The sequence below is a fragment of the Gallus gallus genome, chromosome 5 (genome assembly GCF_016699485.2).
Source record: "Gallus gallus isolate bGalGal1 chromosome 5, bGalGal1.mat.broiler.GRCg7b, whole genome shotgun sequence".
NCBI classification, from domain to species: domain Eukaryota; kingdom Metazoa; phylum Chordata; class Aves; order Galliformes; family Phasianidae; genus Gallus; species Gallus gallus.
Window position 1 is genome coordinate 44,279,120 of NC_052536.1, and position 19,580 is coordinate 44,298,699.

Sequence of the window (19,580 nt, forward strand, 5' to 3'; positions counted from 1 at the left end):
TTTCCAGCAGCTGCTTTACCTCAGCTTCCCTGCAGCTCTGCACCTTGCGTTATCATTTACAGACATGCGACAGGAAAGGAAAGCACCCCCAGGTGAGCAGGCCAGTGCTATGATCTGCCTTTCACCAGATGGAATTCCTGAGCACAGCGTAGGGCTCTGACAGACTGAGCCCTGTTAACTCAGCAACTGTCTCCATTTCTGCCACCAGATTACTGGCTGCCAGCTGTCCAACATTTGCTACTTTTGCTTTTCACACACTTCATACGGTTCTCTGTAACAGTTGGCCACTCTTAAACTGTTTCTCTTAAACAGTTCTCAGTGCCTCGCTGTTTCTGGGATGTAGCTGGATCTTGGGCCTGGTGGTAGCAGTGCTGCTCCCAATGGGACAGCCAGGTTTGCCGTGAGCAAGCAAGGATGAACCCGTGCTAGGGTCAGGCAGGCACAGCTGATGCAGCCCTTGATGGAAGTGGCTGTTCAATACATGTGTTTTCCACTTTCCAAGAAATATTTGTAAACACAAGAATTTCAGGGTAGTCACATAAGCATGCCCTTGGACGAGTTCATCACAATGGCTTGCACTGTTAATTTGTATGAAAACATTCAAATACTCTGCCACTGACTTCTGGCTCCATAGCTGGCACCCTGGGGTATGTGTTCTACAGTGCTTTGGGTTATTTCTTCCCCATTCCTACTTGCTCAAATGACCTTTTTCATTCTCATACATTTCTCTGTATGTTCCTCTGCATGATAAAGAGATGATGAAGCCAGAGGAACAGCTGAATCTCTGAAACTGCTCTGATTTTGTGGAGTATTGGCACAGGCTTGTCCAGGGAGGTGGTGGTGTCACTGCCCCGGGAGGTGTTCAAGAAAAGGGTAGATGCACTGCTGAGAGACATCGTTTAGTTGGATGATGGGTTGATGGTTGGACTAGATGATCTTAGTGACCTTTTCCGACCTTAATGACTCTGTGATTCTGTGATAGGCCACAGGCTGCCACATCATTGCTCCTGCACAGAGCACAGCTGCCTGCTGAGCTTTCTCTCTCATCTGTGTTCACCTTGGAGCATGCCCTTGCAGAGGTGCCACACGTGTCCAATGCTCCTGAATGAGGGTGGAAGAACCAGACCTTTTGCCACAACTTCAGGTGCCCAGCAGGGACAGGAGTTAGCTGCCGGATGTGAAAGCTGTATTTTATTTCCTTATTTTGAAGTGGAGCTAGGGCTTAGGTTTTTTATGGCGGAGAATTGCTTTTCCTTTGGGGATAGAAGTTGAAAAATTGAATCCTGCCATCCTAAAAATGTCATATATAGAAATGTTCCTGCTTGACTTATGTATTGTGCCCTAATATCTGATTTCTTTGAGGACAGGCAAAGTGAAGTATAGTTTAAGAGTTTCACCATGAGCAAGCCTTGCTAGAAGGACTTCTGTGCTGTTTTTCAAACTTATTTGCTTGCTATTTATAATTTATCACTAGCTTAACACAAAGCACGTGTTCAAAGACACGGCTTTTTGATAGAAACAAGATGAAAATCAGTTTCCACCTCTTTCATATAAGTTGCAAAGTAAGTGGAATAAGGTAATTAAAAATTAGCTCTGCTAAGAGCAGGAGAACTGCTATCACATGTGCAGTAATCACTGCAGCCATGAGGCTGGTGCATTCATGTTGTTTTTATCTTGAATTCTGTTAGTGTTGAGCTTTAGAAAGCCTACAGTTCTTCATACTGCCCCACTTTGACAAGAGCACGCTGGGCAAGCAAATGATCGTGCTTTTGCTTCCTTTCTCATTTCAGGTAAGTGGCCTGGCTTTTGAGCTTAGAGGAAACAGAATGGATTCCTGTTTGTAAAGCCAAAGGGCTATATTTGGTGCAATGAGAGATACTAAATCTTCATTGTCCTGGGGTAACCTGATATATTAGCTTTGATGTATTGTTTCTGCATAAATTCAAGGTTTTTTTTTTTTTTTTTTTAACTTGCTGAGAAAATAAAATTATATGTTTTCAGAATGCTTTGAAATAATACAAAGTAGCACCTGAGCTTCCCTGCTAATACCCTGGTGCTTTTGAATTACCTTAGCTTAATAAATTGCACTTCAGTCTTCTGTAGTATGTTGCAAATGTGAGGGTAGGAGATGTCTGTGTGTACATGGAGATCAACTGCAGACCAAAGATGTTATCTTGCTCTGCGACGCATATTTATTGCAAAAACAGTGTTACATTTCCTGACAGTGTGTAAAATGTGCCAGGTGTATGAGATGAAGACCCCTGCCTACTCATAGGGTATTTCCAGGCATCCCATCTTTACCTTCAGAAAGTTAAAGACTCTTCAGTTCTCCCACTCTGCCTAAAAGGAGGAATCAGCCTCAGTGACATGATGGCTCTGTGACATCTCTACAGTGATGTCCATGTCTTATTTTTACTACATGAAGCTTTGAATAGCAATTTTTACTCCTCAAATCTTTGTAAAAAGCCACTCTCATTCCATTTTACTTTCCAAATTGTATCTGAAGAGGTTTTCCCCAGTATTGTAATGACGATGCAAGGGGTGCTGCCCAGCCTCTGGGATCCTTACATAAATGGCCATTCACTGAAGCATACAAAAAACGAAGTTTCCATCCAAATAATGGTGCGCCATTGTTTAGCTCTTCCCTTTCCCTTTATCAGATCTGCCTTGTTGACATTTTGATGAAATATTTGGGGAAGTATCATTTTTTGAGGGGAAGCATGGATTTAATTGTGATTTTTATTTTTTTTAATGGAAATCCCCAAATAACCCACTTGGCAGGAGGATCAAAAAAATGAAATGTCTTTCCATTTTTTTTAATAGGGATTTTACACCTGTTTCATGAAGTAGCTCTCGAAATCATAAAATAGGAGAATGGAAAGAGAATGGATGTTAAAAATTTCCATTTGGTTCTTCATCTTTGGTTGTCCTTCCTTCAGAAACAGAAAGGCAAAGGCCTTGTCTCAGCTGGGTTTTTTTCTCTTTCTTTCTTTCTTTCTTTCTTTCTTTCTTTCTTTCTTTCTTTCTTTCTTTCTTTCTTTCTTTCTTTCTGTTCTTTCTTTCTTTTCTTTCTTTTCTTTCTTTTCCTTCTTTCTTTTTTTTTTTTTCTTTTTTTTGTAGTGAGCCAACAGCAGATGACATGTGGTTCATCAGAAAGCTGAGAAACCTCTCCATGTTCAAAGTCTTGGATGTCTGGTTTTACTTCTTGGCCTGAGGGTTCCCTTACTTCTTGCTCAGATACATTATAGCATAGTGGAAATCTTTCAGAAAGAAGATTCCACAAGATTTCTTCCATTTAGAGATGAACTTTGAAAGATACCTCTCGAACTCTGCTAAAATCTCAGCCATTTTGGAGGCTTTCAGTCCTGAGAGTCATTCCTTACTTCTGCTTCATACCTAAATAGAGCCTTAGCCTCACGTAACTCAAGATCTGAGCACCATTTCCTTGGCTGATTCTTACCCTCAGCTGTAATTTCATTTATGTGAATTCTCAGCTAGCAGATCATAACCTCAGGCCCTGATTCCCTTTCCTCTTTATGTGTATACAGTCAGAAATCATGCCGCTGGCATCACGCCAGCGATGCTGCAGGACTGTCCACCCCACGTGGATTCCTCCAAGCTATTTCCTTCCACAACCCACTCTGAATTCCCAGTGTGGTCCTGAGAGGGATGCTGAACTTTCAGGTGACCAAATGTGATGAATTTAATTTACTTACTGAGCATAATACTAGCAACGGTTTACACATTCAGGTTCCCAGGTCAGTTCCTGTAATCCTGACACACAACTTTAACCAGCTGTGGGACAAATGCCTCTGAGGTACTGCCTCAGTACCTCTGAACTCCTTGGGTTCATGCCCCAAGCAGTCTGATCCTGCCAAGCTCTTATAACTGAGCAGGCATCTGAGCTCCTGTCTCCCCCAGCGCTGCATCAGCCTTGCTTTCCAGGAGATGTACTTTACTGAGGCTGTTACTTGAGCTCACATTGTGGAATTGCTGTCCCTCTTCATTCTTTAAGGTTGTGAAAGTTCACAAGAACCTGACTGCTTTGTAATTCACCCCCCTGAGCCCTGTCCATCCAGATACAAAGAAGACCTAGAGGCAGCAGGATGGCAGGCCCTGCTGGGGAGCCAAGGTAGCCACGCACACAAGCAAAGGTGTTCTATGCACCGAATTTTGTGGAGGGTGAAATCAATCAGAAAAGGGAAGAGATAATTTAGGGTTAAGCTTTCATAACCTACTTTCTTGTCTCAATGGAGCCAATTAGATGCAGTCTCTAACACCATGAAAGCCTGCCTAATCTCAACAACCAGCTTTGTCCATCATTGGCCAAGTTACTTCAGCCACCTCTACACTTTCTTTCCTCCTTGCCAAGCACAGATGGGAAACTTTTTGATAATTAGATCAAAGCCATTTACATTAGATCAAAGCATAAAACGAGCATGTACAGTTGTTCTGACTGGCCAGTAGAGGTAACAGATGGTAATTAAGCAATAGTAATAAGGCAGCAGTGTGTTTACAGAGGGGCATTAGAGTAATGTGGGGATTACTGAGGAGAGGGCTGTGAGCACGCCTAGCACACAGCAGCAGGGCTTAGACATGAGGGCTGCAAATTGCTCCTTGTGTCTCTGCATGTTGGCAGGTACAAGTGGTGTGAGGGCACCCACAGAGTGGCCCCAAGCAGAGCATGGAAGACAAGTCAGGCTAGACATTATCCACTATGTCAGATTTCCCTAGTCTATTTTGTTAAAATTTCTTTTTAACATATGCTGCTGAGGCTGGATGGACAACTTCCAAGACCGAAGTCCTCATTGCTAATATGGCACAGCATGGTCAGCAGTATATTCCCATGTCATCTCCTTTAAGGTATTGCTCAGATGAGGTCGTGAGAAGAAAGGGGAAGATGGTTCAGCCACTGCAGCCTACTCACAATTTAGCGTCTTTAATGAGAGAGGAATGTTGTGCATGTGATGTTTGTAATATGAATATATCTGTAGAAGTGTTGGCAGCTTTTGCAATAGCCTTGTCAGTTGTGCAAGACTTTTTGTTAACACTCTGCCTGCTGGAATCAGGAAGTGGAGTAGAGATAGGCAGAATACTTTTTATTATTATTATTCAGACAGTGAAAAGGCTTATAACTCTCACAGCTGCAGAGAAGATCTAAAAGATGAAAGCTCAATTTTTTTTGTAGACTCAGAAAACAGAATATATTGCAAAATAAACTATAAGAAAAGATTCTCTCATTTTAAAAATTAATTTTAATTCATTTTAATTTCATTCATTTTAATTTTGATTCCTTCTGATCTGGATTGAAGACAGAAAGATGGAAATCTCTGGTACTTACTGGGGTCAGAAACACTGAAGTTTTCACTTCTTAGTTAAAGTTATTCCTCTGAATAAAGTGCTATTCAGCAATTACTGAAGTATGTGCTCATATTCCTGACACTGAATTTAATCACAGAATCATTATGGTTGGAAAAGACCACTAAGATCATCTAGTTCAACCATTGACCTGTCACCACCATGCCCACTAACCACGTCCCTAAAACTTCACATCCCTAAGACTTCTAAGATGAAGACATTTACCTAAGTTAGAAGGTTTTCCCTGAAAGCAGAACTGTATGTTTTCAAGACACGACTGCATGAAGCCTTGAACAACTTGGTCTGATCTCAGCTTTGAGCAAGGTCTTGGGCCAGAGACCTCCCACGGTCCCATGAGAGGGAACTGACTGACCAGTGAGGCTGAGTCAGTCCTCAGGTGAGCTCAGGGCAGATACCACTTCTCAACGGGGATGTCTCAGACGAGCAGCAAAAGCAGTTCCTACCCTCTGAGACCCATGTTCTGGGAGAAATATTGCTGAGGTTTATGGGAGCATGGTGGAAAAAAAAATAAATAGATATTTCCTTGAAAATGCCCAGTAATGTTCCACAGATGCAGCTTATTGGCCCTTGGCATATTGCAGAGCTGAGCTTCCTGCAGACTGAGGTAGACTCCATCACGTGGAGTTAATAGCATGAAATGCTTCTGTGTTGTTTTTGAGCAAATGCTGAAGGGACTTTTCAGCTGGACCAGGCAAATATAAGATGTAAATGTGCATCCTATTCCCTTTGCAAGCTGGACCTCTGGAGACAGCCTCTGGCTCATCACGAAGCAGGCAGAAAGGTCCATCTGAAAGTATATTCCCTTACTTCTGTTCCCTCTAGTTCTTCTTCAGATGGTCACTTTAACCAAAATGGTTGGCATCCTTCAATGGAAACCCTGCAGCTTTTAGCACTAAAAAGAAGAATTTGTAATACTGTAAACTAAGGCATGAAAACCATGGTAGTTCTATTTATAGCTCTGATTTCCTCTGAATAGATCAGAGGCTAAACATGACATTATGGAGTGGAAAGATAAAGTTATTTATATTTTTTCCCCATGGTGCTATTCAGCAGTAGAGAATACAAAGAAGATACTGCAGTGGCAACCACCTCATGAACCAACCTGGAGACATCTCTACTGTCTAGAAAGGTCATCAAGCATCTTCAGCTGTAGAATGTGATTTTAATGTGTGTGTGTATATATATATATAAAGGGAAAGCAAACAAACATATCAGTAGTCCCAGTAACTTGTAGTGAGGGTACTGCAGTCTCAGGGCCACAAGCAGAGGGAAAAGTGTAGGGGCACTGAATCTAAGGGAGGCAGGAGCTGAGTGTTCAGGTAAGATCACCTGTAACTTTGTGCCAGTACTGCTGTCACAAGAAGTGCTCTCACATCTGTACATACAAGGCTGCAGAGAAGTCTTTGCAAGCCAAGCACTCAGCTTTGTAATCCTGCCTTGCTCAGCACTAAGCAGCACTACCTGCACTGTTGCTCAGACTTTTTTATATGCTTTCTTTATACCCTGACAGGGAACTCTGCTGCTGTACTGTGAGGGCAGCCAGTATTTGCTATTTACTTCGGGGGATGTATCTTGTTATTATTGCATGATGGATTGTGTGACTGAGGCAAAGTATGAAAATATTGTCAGCTCTGGACCTGACTCACCTGAAATAAAAGCTGAAATGTGCAGGAAAAATTAATAATAGATTTATCAAAGCCCTTGGGAGAAAAGCCTCAGCCCTTCTCTTGCCAAAATGTTCTGATTTCCCTAATTCCATCTCAATTAAGCAAATCATACATCTCAGCAGCAGAACTTGTCCAAGACTACATATATATATATATGGGGTTTTTTTGCAAGGATTAGCTATCCAATGAACAGTAAAAGTGTATTTTTAGTAGTGGAAGCTGGAAAGGCTGAAGACATAGTTAACCTTATGCTTCAGATTTTAAGCAGTTTAATTGCATATAAGGAGACCTTACGGGATACAGGCTGGTATCCTATTTTCCCTGCAGTAAATTATTGCTGTTCAGTGGGGCAGGCACCTTGCCAGTAAGCAGGGCAGACTGTCAAGCATTTTCTTTTCAAGCGGTTCCTGTTGCTGCTGATGGTTTGTCTGCACTCCAGCTCTGAAGAGCTAGAGCTACCCTAGTTATCTTCAGTTTGGCCTTGCCCAAACACAGACAACAATCTGCCTGCATCACCCAGGGTTCAGCATGGGCTAATTTCCCCTGGTTTTGCATGTTTCTCTTTAACAAGAAAAGCTTACCATCACCTACACAGCTTCTTCAGATGAAAAGCCAAACGTGCAGCGGGTCTGCCCCATGGCATAGCATAACTGGGCAGCTTGGCCCTGGTCCTTGCCTCCAGCTTAGGGTGTGTGGTTCTGCTGCTGCTTTCTGCTGGATCTCATCTACCTCAGCACAGAAGTCAAAGCCACCTCTACCCAGGCTTCTCCAAGAACATGGGGACATTGTGATTTTCTGGCTCACCATCCGTGGTTTGATTGCAAAGAGAAACTGAACATTTTCTAGTCTCTAAGGATGTTTAACCTGGAAATCTTCCTCAGGTTATTGAACCTGTCCACGGCCAGGATGAGCTCTCTGTTAACCCTGTCATTATGAACCCTGAAAACTGATTTGATTTCAAGTAGTTCTCACTCTGGAGACCACTCTGAAGTGTGAGACCAGAGCCTTGGTTTGGCAAGAACAGTAACCAAGGGCTTAGGGGATATTGTAAAACATGGTATGAGGACACATTTTATAACCTGTTGTGCAAGTTCATCGTTTCTCTTCTAATTGCAAGCATGCACAAGGAAAACAGAAAGTCTCACCAAGTCTCACATGTTTGAGCTGAGTTCTGTGTCTCTTTTACAGACTGCTTATTTCAAACATAAAAGATTTGTGCAGCTGTTTTTTTTCAAGATGTTATACTGGCAGCTTTCTGTGTGGTTTACAAGTTGTTTTGGAAACATTCTGCTAGCTTATAGTGGTTATTTTTAAAAAGCTTTGTGTTTAGCATCCTGAAGAGTTACCTTCCTGTTCTCCATGCACACATTTTCACTTTCAGCCTTTAAACCAATAGGATTGCAGGGAAAGCCTGTTGGAAATAAGCTGTCTGGATCTCGTTAGCTTTGTTAATCCTCACTTTGGTTTTTTTCTCCTTATTTTTCACCCTAAGATGCAGAATAAATAATGTACATGTAATCAGAGGTAGAGACTATGCATGCTGTTCTAAGACAATGTCTTGCCCTCCTCTGCTTGGTAGCGAGAACATAGCTCAAAAAGCTTGCTGGTTTTAAAAGAGCAGCTCTAAATCTGTACCTATAATACTAGTGCATAGGGTCTGCCATATGAAGATGTTAAAAAGCTTAGTAAACAAGTATTTAGGCTTGAAAATGAGGTAAATAAGAGGTGCTTACAGTAATACGGGGCAGCAAGGCCCCTCAGAGTCAGTAAGAATACAGTCTACCTCACTGAATACTTTGATCTGAAAACCGTCTTCAGCCAGACTGGCAATTAGGCAGCATTGCTGCCCTTGGAAACAGAGATATCACCTTTCCTTCTATTGCCTGCCCACTTGATGTCGTCCATTTCAGAGCCCCTTTCTTCACTCCAAACCTTTGGAAAGTGTGGTCTTTCACCTCTCTTCCTGGAAGTCTCTCATATGCAGAATGTGGTTCTGGTTCAGATAACTTCCTTTAAAATGTTTAGAAAACTTCCTTTTTCTATATGATTAACCTCAGCTTTACAGTACTTAATCATGACGTATCTCAAAGCCAGAGAAATAAACTTTTCACCAAGGTAAATGGAAAAAAAAATGGTGCTCGATAAAATGCATACATATCAGAACGTGTCTTTGCCAAGATTATCTACACAGCCTGAAAATTATTACAAAGAATGAAAGCCCCAGAATTTCAGATAATAGTGTCCTTCAAGGACTCTGCAAGGCTACATCTACAACTCTGGGTAACCTCACGTTGCCATCTAGTCATGGGAAGCAGTCCTGGATCTTCCCAGTCTCTGGCCGAAGGAACACTGAAAACCAGGAATGAGATTTCTACCGTCTTCAAGAAGCTAATTTGAGCACTGCAAAAGAAACACGAAGTGAAGACCTGACAAGGAAGGCAAGTGCTTTGAATCTGGACAGCCATTCACCAGATAGACTGCGCTATGCTCTTAATCCATGACAGGACGGGCAGTGTCCTGGGCCAGTTTACCCTGAGTACTTGTAAGCAAAGCGCTGATGAGATGTGGCACTTTTCTTCTAGCAGAGTTAGCTATTCTTGAAGTGCCCTTGAGAGCTTGAAGTATGCTCTAAGCTCCTACCGAAATACATTTCACAATAAGGAGGAAAGAGAGCAGTGAAATGGCCATAGCATATTTCTGCTCAAGGATCCTGCAAGCAGACACAATAAGTCTAGGCAGCAGCAGGAGTTTATGCTGAACTGAAGGCATAAAATCCAGGTGTGCACTGAGGTACTGCCCCTATGCTTGGGGGAATGTGGATGAGCCAAAGCATAACGGAGCAGCTAAGCCAAGCTGTGAAATGTGAGGGCAGTCCATTTTCTTAGCACACAGCGTGCAGGGAAACTGTGCACTTTGCAAAGTGTCCCCTTCGCTCCATTCAGCTTTGGTGTGAGAAAACTGTGGAGGCCTGTATTTCACACCTTCTTTTTTTGCTCTGCATATTCAAAATTTCATTCTGCCTCATACAATTGTATCTTGCGAAGAACGAAGTTGAAAGGCAGATTGTTCTTACACTCTAGACCCAAGCTCATTAACACTTTATCATTTTCATAATTCATTAGTTTCAATTTCACAGGAACTGCCACCAGCAGTGATTTTGTCATCATGGCCAAAATAGATTAAACTCTATAGGAAACCATAAAATTGTAATCCTAGGAGAAAGCATGAGTTGAATGCACAACAGAAGACTATGGACGAAGTCCAAAACAGTGAAGTTTTGGCTCTTGTTGAGGAAAAAAAAAAAAAAAAAACCAAGAAAACACAACAAGACAGCAAAAACAACCAACAGCTTCATGAAAGAGTCACTAGAAAGACATGAAAGATAAAGTAGGCCTGGGTTGCCCAAGACAGTCTAGAAAGACATGAAAGATAAAGTAGGCCTGGGTTGCCCAAGACAGTCTAGAACTGTGTAACAGAGAAAAGAATGCATCTTAGACATGGAAAAATGGAAGAAGAAGCAGCAAAGATGAAAAGGCCTTGAAACAGATAAACACTGACAGTGCCTTCAAGAAAACAGATCACGTGGTACCACTGAGAAGGTCTTCAAGAAGTAAAACAAGAAGCAGTGTCAGGGACACATAAAGGAACTTGCAGACAGAGCTGCTGCAGAAAGACATCACGAACACAATAACAACTTCTACCAATGTAATCTACATGTTCCTCCCTCTACCTAAAACTCTTTCACTTAATACCACCATCAGCCTAGTACATTAATAAGAGCCAGAAGGGCTCAGGGAGCCAGAGAAACGATGTGAAGGGGTTACGTCATGCTTTATTTCAGCTGCAGACTGGGCTTGTGCATCTGCTCCTGCCACCAGCCATGCTTATGACTTACCACAGGAACATCAGAGTCTGGAAAGACAGTTGGTACCCTCTGCCTTGGAGTGATCCCATGTTCCCAGCAGGAGGAGAAGGGCTGAAGGCAGCAGGACAAGCAACAAAGCCAGCCAGAGTTGTTCTCTGCCAAGTCAGCGCAAGGCATGTCATGGCAACAGGGGCATCAAGCAAGGGACATCAAAGGGAACACCAGTAAGAGGTATGGTTAAAAGACTTTGGAGTTATCATCTTAAATTTTAGAAGAGTGATTAAAAAGTGGAATCACTCCCATGATAGCAAATCTCATAGTTGGCCAGAATCTGGAAAGATAAGAGACAGGTCTCAAGCACATGGAGGCAAGACTTTAGAGATGGTTGTGTTCTCAGCAGTCCCATGTCAGCACACGTCAACACAACTGCTGTTAAATATGGAACTCAAACCTTTGAATTCAGTTGCCTCAGAAGGATTACACAGAAATCAAAAGCAGTGAATGGGACTAAGAGCTCCATTAGAGAAGAAGCTGAGGTAATTGGGTCCCATGAGCTTGCATAAGCAGTAAGAAGAGGGGAAATTGTCCATGTGACCAGAACAACAGGACTTGCAAATGCAAATCTGCGGGGAAAAATCAAAGGGAAGAGGAAGGCAGAATGCCCAGGGACAGTATGACTAAAAAACATCATCATCTTGACTGAGAAATGATGGAGAGCTCTAACAAGAAAAAGAAACTTGTGGACAAATTTTAGTCAGTTCCAAAAGGTGACATTCTGAAGAGCGTGTTGGTGAAGTGAAAGGAAAGGTGGATCAGTCACAACTATTTATAGCAGTTCATAACCTAGCCTTGTCCTGCTCACTTACTAAGTAAGTAAAGGGCAGAAAGCAGAGTCAGCACAGTCAACAGAGCACAGTCAACAGAGAACCATTAATGTGTGTTATTAACGCTTCCATCACCCCCAAGATGTTACCATTATTGTTACTTTGTTTTGGGCTACTCAAAACTGAACACTGATCTCCATATTTCATCTTTGGTTTCCTGGAGGTGACTTCTCTCAGTGGGCTTCTAAGTACTGAGTAGAATTTAAAATCCCTTGGCAAGGGCTGGAGCACCTCTCCTCTGAAGAAAGATTAAGGGAACTGGGCTTGTTTAGCTTGAAGAAGAAAAGACTCTGGGGAGACCTCATTGAGACCTTCCAATAATTGAGGAGAGCTTATAAGCAGGAAGGTGAGCAATTTTTTACATAATCAAATAGTGATAGGACAAGGGAGAATGGCTTGAACCTACAGGAGAGGAGATGTGGGTTAGATGTTAGGAAGAAATTCTTCACTCAGAGAGCGATGAGGCAGTGGCCCAGAGAAGCTGTGGACACCCCATCCCTGAAGGTGCTCAAGGCCAGGTTGGATGGGGCCCTGGATATCCTGAGCTGTTGGGGGGCAGCCAGCCCATGGCAGGGAGTGGGAACTCAATTATCATTAAGGTCCCTTCTAACCTAAGCCATTCTATGATTTTGAACATCTGGCTCACTGAACCCACCCTGTATTTGCTATCACTTTCATCATGTTCTTGTCATCTTGCCACTATCTTGGTGAGAGGTTGTAGAGGAACTGTTGAATCATGGCCTGAACCTCTGATTGCCCACCTGAGGTGAGCACTGAGTCAGCTGCAGGGACACAGGTGAATGCAATTTCACCTGAGTGACCAGAAGGTCCACCCCTCCTAGACCCCCATTTAAGGGCTGACTCCCAAGGAGGAAGGGTCTCTATCTGGAGGTTACTCCTCTTGGAGCCCTTCTGTGAGCCCAGGATATGGGTAAGATCATTATTTAATTACTTCTTTGTGACATGATAATATCTCTGATACTATACCTGTATACTTATTTACCTTACAATCTGTATACCTGTTTGCCATACAGAGGTAGAGATTTTTTTGTTCTTTGTGTGCCCTGGGTGTATTTTTTGAGCCTAAGAAGGATAAATTTTGTGCCTGTAGCTTTCAGCAGGATTACACCAGGCTGGCAGAAAAGTGCCTGCTTGTAGCTTTGGCAAAAGTCTTAAGTTCCTTTATATGATAGTGCCATGATTCCTCTCTGAGCAGCAGCGCTCGTGTCAGAGAAGCATTCCCAGCTCCTCACAGTGTATCCTCAGCCGGTGAAAAGCACCAACACTTCCCTGCCTGTTCTCTCCACAGGAAGCCCTGAGGCTGTGCCCAGCGGTCAGCAAAGCCCTTTGGGTCTCTGTACCATGAATTCTTTTATAATTAGACTGCTTTGGCTGTATATTGCCTGGTAATTTGTGGTGTTTAGTGCTGCTTAACTAAATATGGGGGGAGTTAGTACAGTGACAAGGCATTTCTATGTGGATGCTCTTCTCTCACTGAGAGGCTTCATCTAATCTTTTGGTTAAAATTCAGGCTCCCCAGTGGCAGTTTTCTGGCACAGAAGCAATCATTGGCCCAAATCTGAACAATCTGCTCATGTTTGTAAACACAAACAGGTGCAGCTTACATCCACCTGCAACTTGGGATGCCGAAGTGAACATGTGGCTCTTCACAGAACAAAGTCCTTACAACCAGTGTCTGCACAAAAGGCTTCCTTTAATTGCTGGAAGGTCGAGCGAGTTCAGATCCTTGGGTTCTGGTTAATTCTCTGCAACAGCACTGAGTTTTTTGTCTTTATTTTAGTTTCCTGTGTTGGAGCTGCTAAGCAGATGTATTTCAAATGGTTGAAATTGCTCTTTGTAGATGTTTAATGAAAGTCCCTGAATGCAACATGATTCTTACTAAACCAAAAAGAGGAAAAAAAAGAAAAAACTTGCCAGGCATGTTTTTCCCAGTTGTGAGAGAAATGTAAGGGAAAGGGGTTGCTTTTCCCAAAGTATGTTTGAGAATCCACGTTGCTGTGTGGTCTGAGCACTCACAGCAAGGCTGATCCAGCACACACTGCTGTTAAGAGTAACTTCTGAGAATCGTGCCTTACAAAAAATGCCTGTATTGTTATATTCAGCACAAAATGGGAACCTACGGGGCCTGGGCTAGGAGAAAGGGAGAAGTAAAAGGAGGAAATGCCTTGTTTGGGGAATGAGCTGTGACGCTGAACAGAAGGGACAAGGCTTGAGCATTTCCTCCCTGTGGGAATCTCTGCTCATGAGACAAGTAGAGCCAGCGTCTCTCTGCCCACCCGTGGGTAGGGTGGGAGTCAGGTGAATGCCTCCCCTTCTGCAGATGCTGAAGGCATCTCCCTTTTTAGGGGAACTGGTAACCATGCAGGGCAACGAGCTGGAGAGGCTTCCCAGGGCTGTGAGTCATGGACACCAAAGAAGCTGAATCACCACAGCTGAGCTGTGGCCCAGGAGGCAGAGCCAAGGGCGGTGCGAGGTGGCTGCAGTGCAGGATGCAGGCGCAAAGATGCGCACTGTAGGTGGATCCTGCAGATCCATCATTTTCTCTCTGCCCTGGGTTACCTGTCAGTGTGAACTTTTCTCTGCTGTTCAGGGAACTGTTTTTCTAGTTTAGCAGCTCAAATCTCTGTAACAATTCCATAGCATGCTCTTACAAGGGAGGTCATCTCAGGGAGCTCTGCAGTGTGCTATGGATTGTATTTTGCCACCTGAAGGAAAGTGCTGTTGCTATGTAACACAAAGGAGGGAGAAGATGGGGGAGATAACTTCTGTGTATTTTTTCTATCTAGACCAAAACATATTGCGGCATGGAGAGCTGCAGGGATAGCCCATATATACATATAGTGGATCTGCAGTTCCTCGGCGATAGGTGGGCTTGTAATGAACCACTATGCTGTGACCTGTTCTGTTTCTCCCCATTGTTTCTATTACTGTCACAATGTTCCACCATCTTGAGGCAACCATTCAGGGAACCAGGCTGTGTTTCCCTGAAGGACATCATTGTGCTTGGCTGTCTGTAGCCAGTTCCTTACGCTTCTTCACATTATTCAATGCAAAGGCTGGGCAATCACAGAGTATAAGATGTGTGAGCTAAACCCACCCAGCTTTCTTTATCCTTCAGCCTAAAGAATACAGTCGCTGACTATCTCTTTTGTTTCTCATCAGTCCTGTATCTGGAAGGAGCTGTCCTTGTGTTTGAGGATGTCTTCAAGCTGGTTGCCTTCTACTGTGTCAGCAGGTGAGTTGGATTGATTGCTTCCATTCTTCCCCCTGGACTGCCTTTGCCCATGTGCCTTTCCCACAACAGAACCACCTCGGTCCATGAGTTTGCTGGAAGCTTTGTCTTGGGGAAGGCGATGGAGCTGCATCCATGAACAGGACAGGGCTGGCAGGGTATGGAGGCAGAAGGTTTGTGGGTGAGCCAGGAATAGCCACACACAGCTGGCAGTGACTTGGTCAGCCTGCTGGCAGACTGGTCATAGAAACATAGAACAGTTTAGGCTGGAAGCAACCCTACAGATCATGGAGTTCCAACCCACTAAGTAGGCTGCCCAGGATTGTTGCCCACAGGAGACTCAGAGCACTTAGTCACCTCTTCTGGGACTCCCAAGGAGAGTTCTTCTAAAGAAGTCCTGTTCTTTAGCCAAAAAAAGTAAAGTGATCTAGAACAGACCTTGCATGCTCACTCAGGGCAACAATACCAAGTGTAGTGGGCAGAGAGATGAGAAAGACCTTTGCAGTCATCTTTATTAGAGTAAGGTTTGATCACCAGCTGATGAGTCCCTCTGTGTAATTAAAGCTGAGCGTCTGCAGTCTCATCTAATCTGTGTGTCTGTGACAAGCACATTGCAGCAGTACCTACACATCCTGCCTTGTCTGTTCCTGCTTTAGCAGGCCTGGTTTTGAGCTGGACATAACCTTTAGTCTTCCTCAAATAGGCTTAGATGATTCTTAAAACAGTTGTTTCCATGTAAGAGAGGAGAGTAGAGTCAGGATCTGCTTACAAGGCAGTTGTGAGAGTGTCTTGTTTAGCTCGTACAATAGCAGCACTCTATGTATGATACGATGCAGCGTGCTCAGCTTATCCAGCCAGAGACTTGCACTATTTTGGGGGCTGCCTCTGCAGCCAGCTGTGTTCTACTGCCAGAGCAGCACTCCTGCCGCACCCATGGAGCCAAGTTCTATATCACCCTGATCAGTGACAAGTCATTTAGTCATCTAGATAGATATAAACCCTACAGAATAGGCAGAAAGTACCCGGACCCCCACACAAGTGATTTTTGTCTTAGTAAAGGAGCATACAGAAATGGAGCATTTGCATTCACATGGCTTGTGGGAGGGAAAAGTCTGCTCACCTCTGGTTTCCTGCAGAGAGGATCGTGGATTGAGAACAAATCCCAGAAAAGCTTTTCTATCAGTTCCTGTCAATTCTGAATGCCAAATATGTACTCAGACAGTTCAGGTGATTTCTTAGTGTGCTGCCAAAAGATAAGGTGAGTGGGGAGTCATTTACTGACAAACAGAATAAAAGCGTTGCTTTGGCTCTGCTCTGTTCTTCCCTGGCAGCTTGTAGAAGTTCTCTGTAATAATGAGTGGAGAGGCTGTTCTCAGGGCTGTAGTAAACAATCAGCTACAAATAGCTGGAAACGGATTATCAGACCTATCAGGCTCCTTCCAAAGGAATGTTTGGCTTGTTCTCCATGATGACTGAATTACCTTATATCACAAAAATTACACCTGTAGGCAACAGGCTTGTTTGAAAGCTGCCTGCTCTGTAAATAAAATCACTTTTTTTTTCTATTATCTCAATGTCTTCATGTTTCCTGATTTTTAGATGTGGTTATCCAAAAAAAAAAAAAAAAAAGAAAGAAAAAGAACACAAATGACTCACGCATGTAACAATAACAAAGAAAGGAGAAGGTCTGTGGGAATCCTCTTCCTCTTTTAAACCTGATATCTGTTGGTATCTGTTGATATCTGTCATAATAAAAAAAAAAACAGGGTTAAAATCTGTTAAAGTTGAATACTGATACATTGTGGGGACTATTGTTACCATCGTTCTTTTTTTATTGAGGTAGGAAGAGGTTTAGCAAATTGTCATTGGGCAAAAGGCAAATCTAAGCAGCTCGCTGCCAGCCTGAAAGCTCCACTAAATTGTCTCAGACCCAAGGTGTGTTTTAATAAAAGCCAGCTACCATCCTCTGAGAAACTGCATCTATTTGTATGGGAAGGTATTATGAACCCTGTGGTGTCCCCTGACATGACATTACTGCTGTTTTCAGAGGAGGAAGCCAAAGCACGGTGATTAACCCAGCAGTGGGGCACATAGCATCACTGCAGGAACTGGTGATTGCTTCTGCACTCAGAGCAGCCCAGGTTGGCACAGTGCATGCGATTCCATGCTGGGCTCTGGCAACATTCAGTACCTTTCAGAATGGGACTGAAATTGTGAGCCAATTCTATCATTAAAGCAATGGTGAAATCTGGAGTTCCTAGCAATTGAGGGATTTATTCTTCCACTAGTTTTCTGTTGTTTCTTTTTTTACAGGGATTTGCTACCCTTCACCCTGAAGCTACCACAAGCAATATTAGAAGCCCGTAGCTTTCAAGATCTTGAAATTATCTCTAGTCTGGGCATAGGTAAGTCCCTCAAAGCTGCCCAGGTTTCTCTGAGGCTTGTGAAAACTGCAATGCCTCCAACAGACGCAATGCAAAGGTGAATAGATAAGCTGTTGTCTTCAGAACAGGGGAGGAAGCCTGAATACAAGTGAGAAGACATTCGTTGTCTTTATGGAAGCACACTGAGGGGGGGAAAAAAAGGCCACGTCACTACACTTGAGCTTCAATGCAGGGTGTGAGACTGACACTCACATTGCATAAGCTAAGGCATGAATTTCAGCAGCTGGAGCACAGAACAGGTGGCACAGCCTCTGAGGATAGCTTACACACACTTGAAGTAGATGACATCAGAGGTATATGAAAAGAGGAAAACACCTTTGCAATTTCCCCTTTGGATATGTGCAGACAATGCTGATAGAAATGCAGCGTTTTTGTATTTTGGTATTTCTACTTCCTATCATGGATTGTCTAGTTGGTAGAGAAGTATGTAGCATCCCAGCACGTTCTCCTGCCTCATGTCAATAAGATACAGAAAGGAATATTATTTTTAGTGACAGCACCAAATGAGCAAATTTTAGATCAGAAGTGTGCAGCTATGGAGTTCTAAAATGCAGTTCTGCTAACTAAAAGCTCTCCTTCCTATTTCTTCCCATTAACTGCACTCCGATGAGATGGCTGTTACAGTCAAGAAGCATCTCTTGTGTTCCTTTGCTTTTCAGTTTTCACTCAGCTGTTGAGAACAATGAAGTAATGCTGGAAGCAGAAGAGTTAGCTCACTTAGAGATACTCAAAAGAACACCTTGGGGCTTTTGGGATCTATTTTAGAATCTTCTGCATTAGACCTCCCAGAATGGATGGGAAAACCCCTCTGGTTTCAGTTCAGCCGGCTTCATTGAATTTGACCAAGCAGAGTTGCCTCTAACACTCTCAGCATCCTCTATTTTTAGTATGTTCCAATTCTTAAATATGGGCATTCAACCAGCAGTTTGAAATAACAAGCTGCAAACTTATTACTGGTTTTATTGTTGTAGCAGATGTAAACTTCTGGATTAGAACACGAAACACATCGTGATTCTCCAGCCTTCTCTGTAATCTGAGCCAACAGAGAAGGTTGTGTTTCTGGCAACAATCTCTAGCAACTTCTGAAAGGAAGGATTAACTGAAGCAGTAGTACTGAAACTGTGTTGGTTGTAATCCTCCTCTCCTGTAAACTGGTGGTCATAAACGTGATAATGGCTGCAGGTTTTTCTGCTGTAGGGCAATGTATGCCAGAGAGGTTTCTGTCAAGTGAGGAAAAAATGTTATGTAGAGATTTCCTGGGGAATTATGGTAGCTTTCTGGGATGTCACGCTGCCTCGGTGAGGCCAGAGGATAGAGTAAAGAATGGTGCTGTTTACTGGAACAAAATTTCATACAACAAAACAGTGCATGCTTCCCGGTGTGACTCTCCCAAAGGGAACTCAGCATTGCTTGAAATTCTAGTATGGTGGTTTTTATTTATTTCAAATTGATGGAGGAACAATGGGAGGTTGAGAGGTGAAAATAAGATGTTTACCTGCAAGCTGGATTGTTCCACGAAGGATCTGGTTGTAACATATACTGTCAAAGAGGATATATTGCAGGTCCTCCAGCCTTGACTTCTCTGGTACAGAAAGTATTGTACCAGGAGAATTAGCATGATTGCAGTGCACATATATCTTCATAGAAGTGCCAAAGTCTTAAAGAACTTCTTAATCAGCCCTTCTGAGTGTAAGCTAATGGAAGAACCAGGAGAGCAAGAGCAGAAGGATCAGACTGCCCAGACAGCGTGGCCTGGCTAGGGAACACTGCAGTGAAGCAGCTGTGTAGCCCTTGGTAAGACCACCACGGCCTCATTTGGACCCTCTCAGGCTGAGTGGAGCACTACACTTGCTTCACAGTATTTTATCCTTGGCCTCTACTGACAAAAATAACCGACTTCCCTTTTGTAGATTGGTTTACTCACCATTTCCTCAGCCCAGGAGATTCTGCAGCATTATACAATGACTTCCACTGCCCGGTATTTGCTGATACGCAGCGGATTTAGGGCATTTAAAGGAAATCGTGACCCAGACAGTCTTGGACGTGAGGGCCTTGGCAGCATAATGATGTTGCATCTGTATGTCTGTG

General features: G+C 43.3%; 1 protein-coding gene across 2 annotated transcripts in view; it reads left to right on the plus strand.

The window, feature by feature from the left end:
- RIN3 (Ras and Rab interactor 3) overlaps positions 1–19,580 on the plus strand; it is a 56,963-nt gene that overhangs the window by 19,037 nt on the left and 18,346 nt on the right. For both annotated transcript variants that reach the window (XM_046942421.1, XM_421327.8), the window contains 2 exons: positions 14,979–15,051; positions 17,362–17,453. In XM_046942421.1, coding sequence (XP_046798377.1) covers positions 14,979–15,051; positions 17,362–17,453 — 165 coding nt within the window. The remainder of the gene's footprint in view (positions 1–14,978; positions 15,052–17,361; positions 17,454–19,580) is intronic.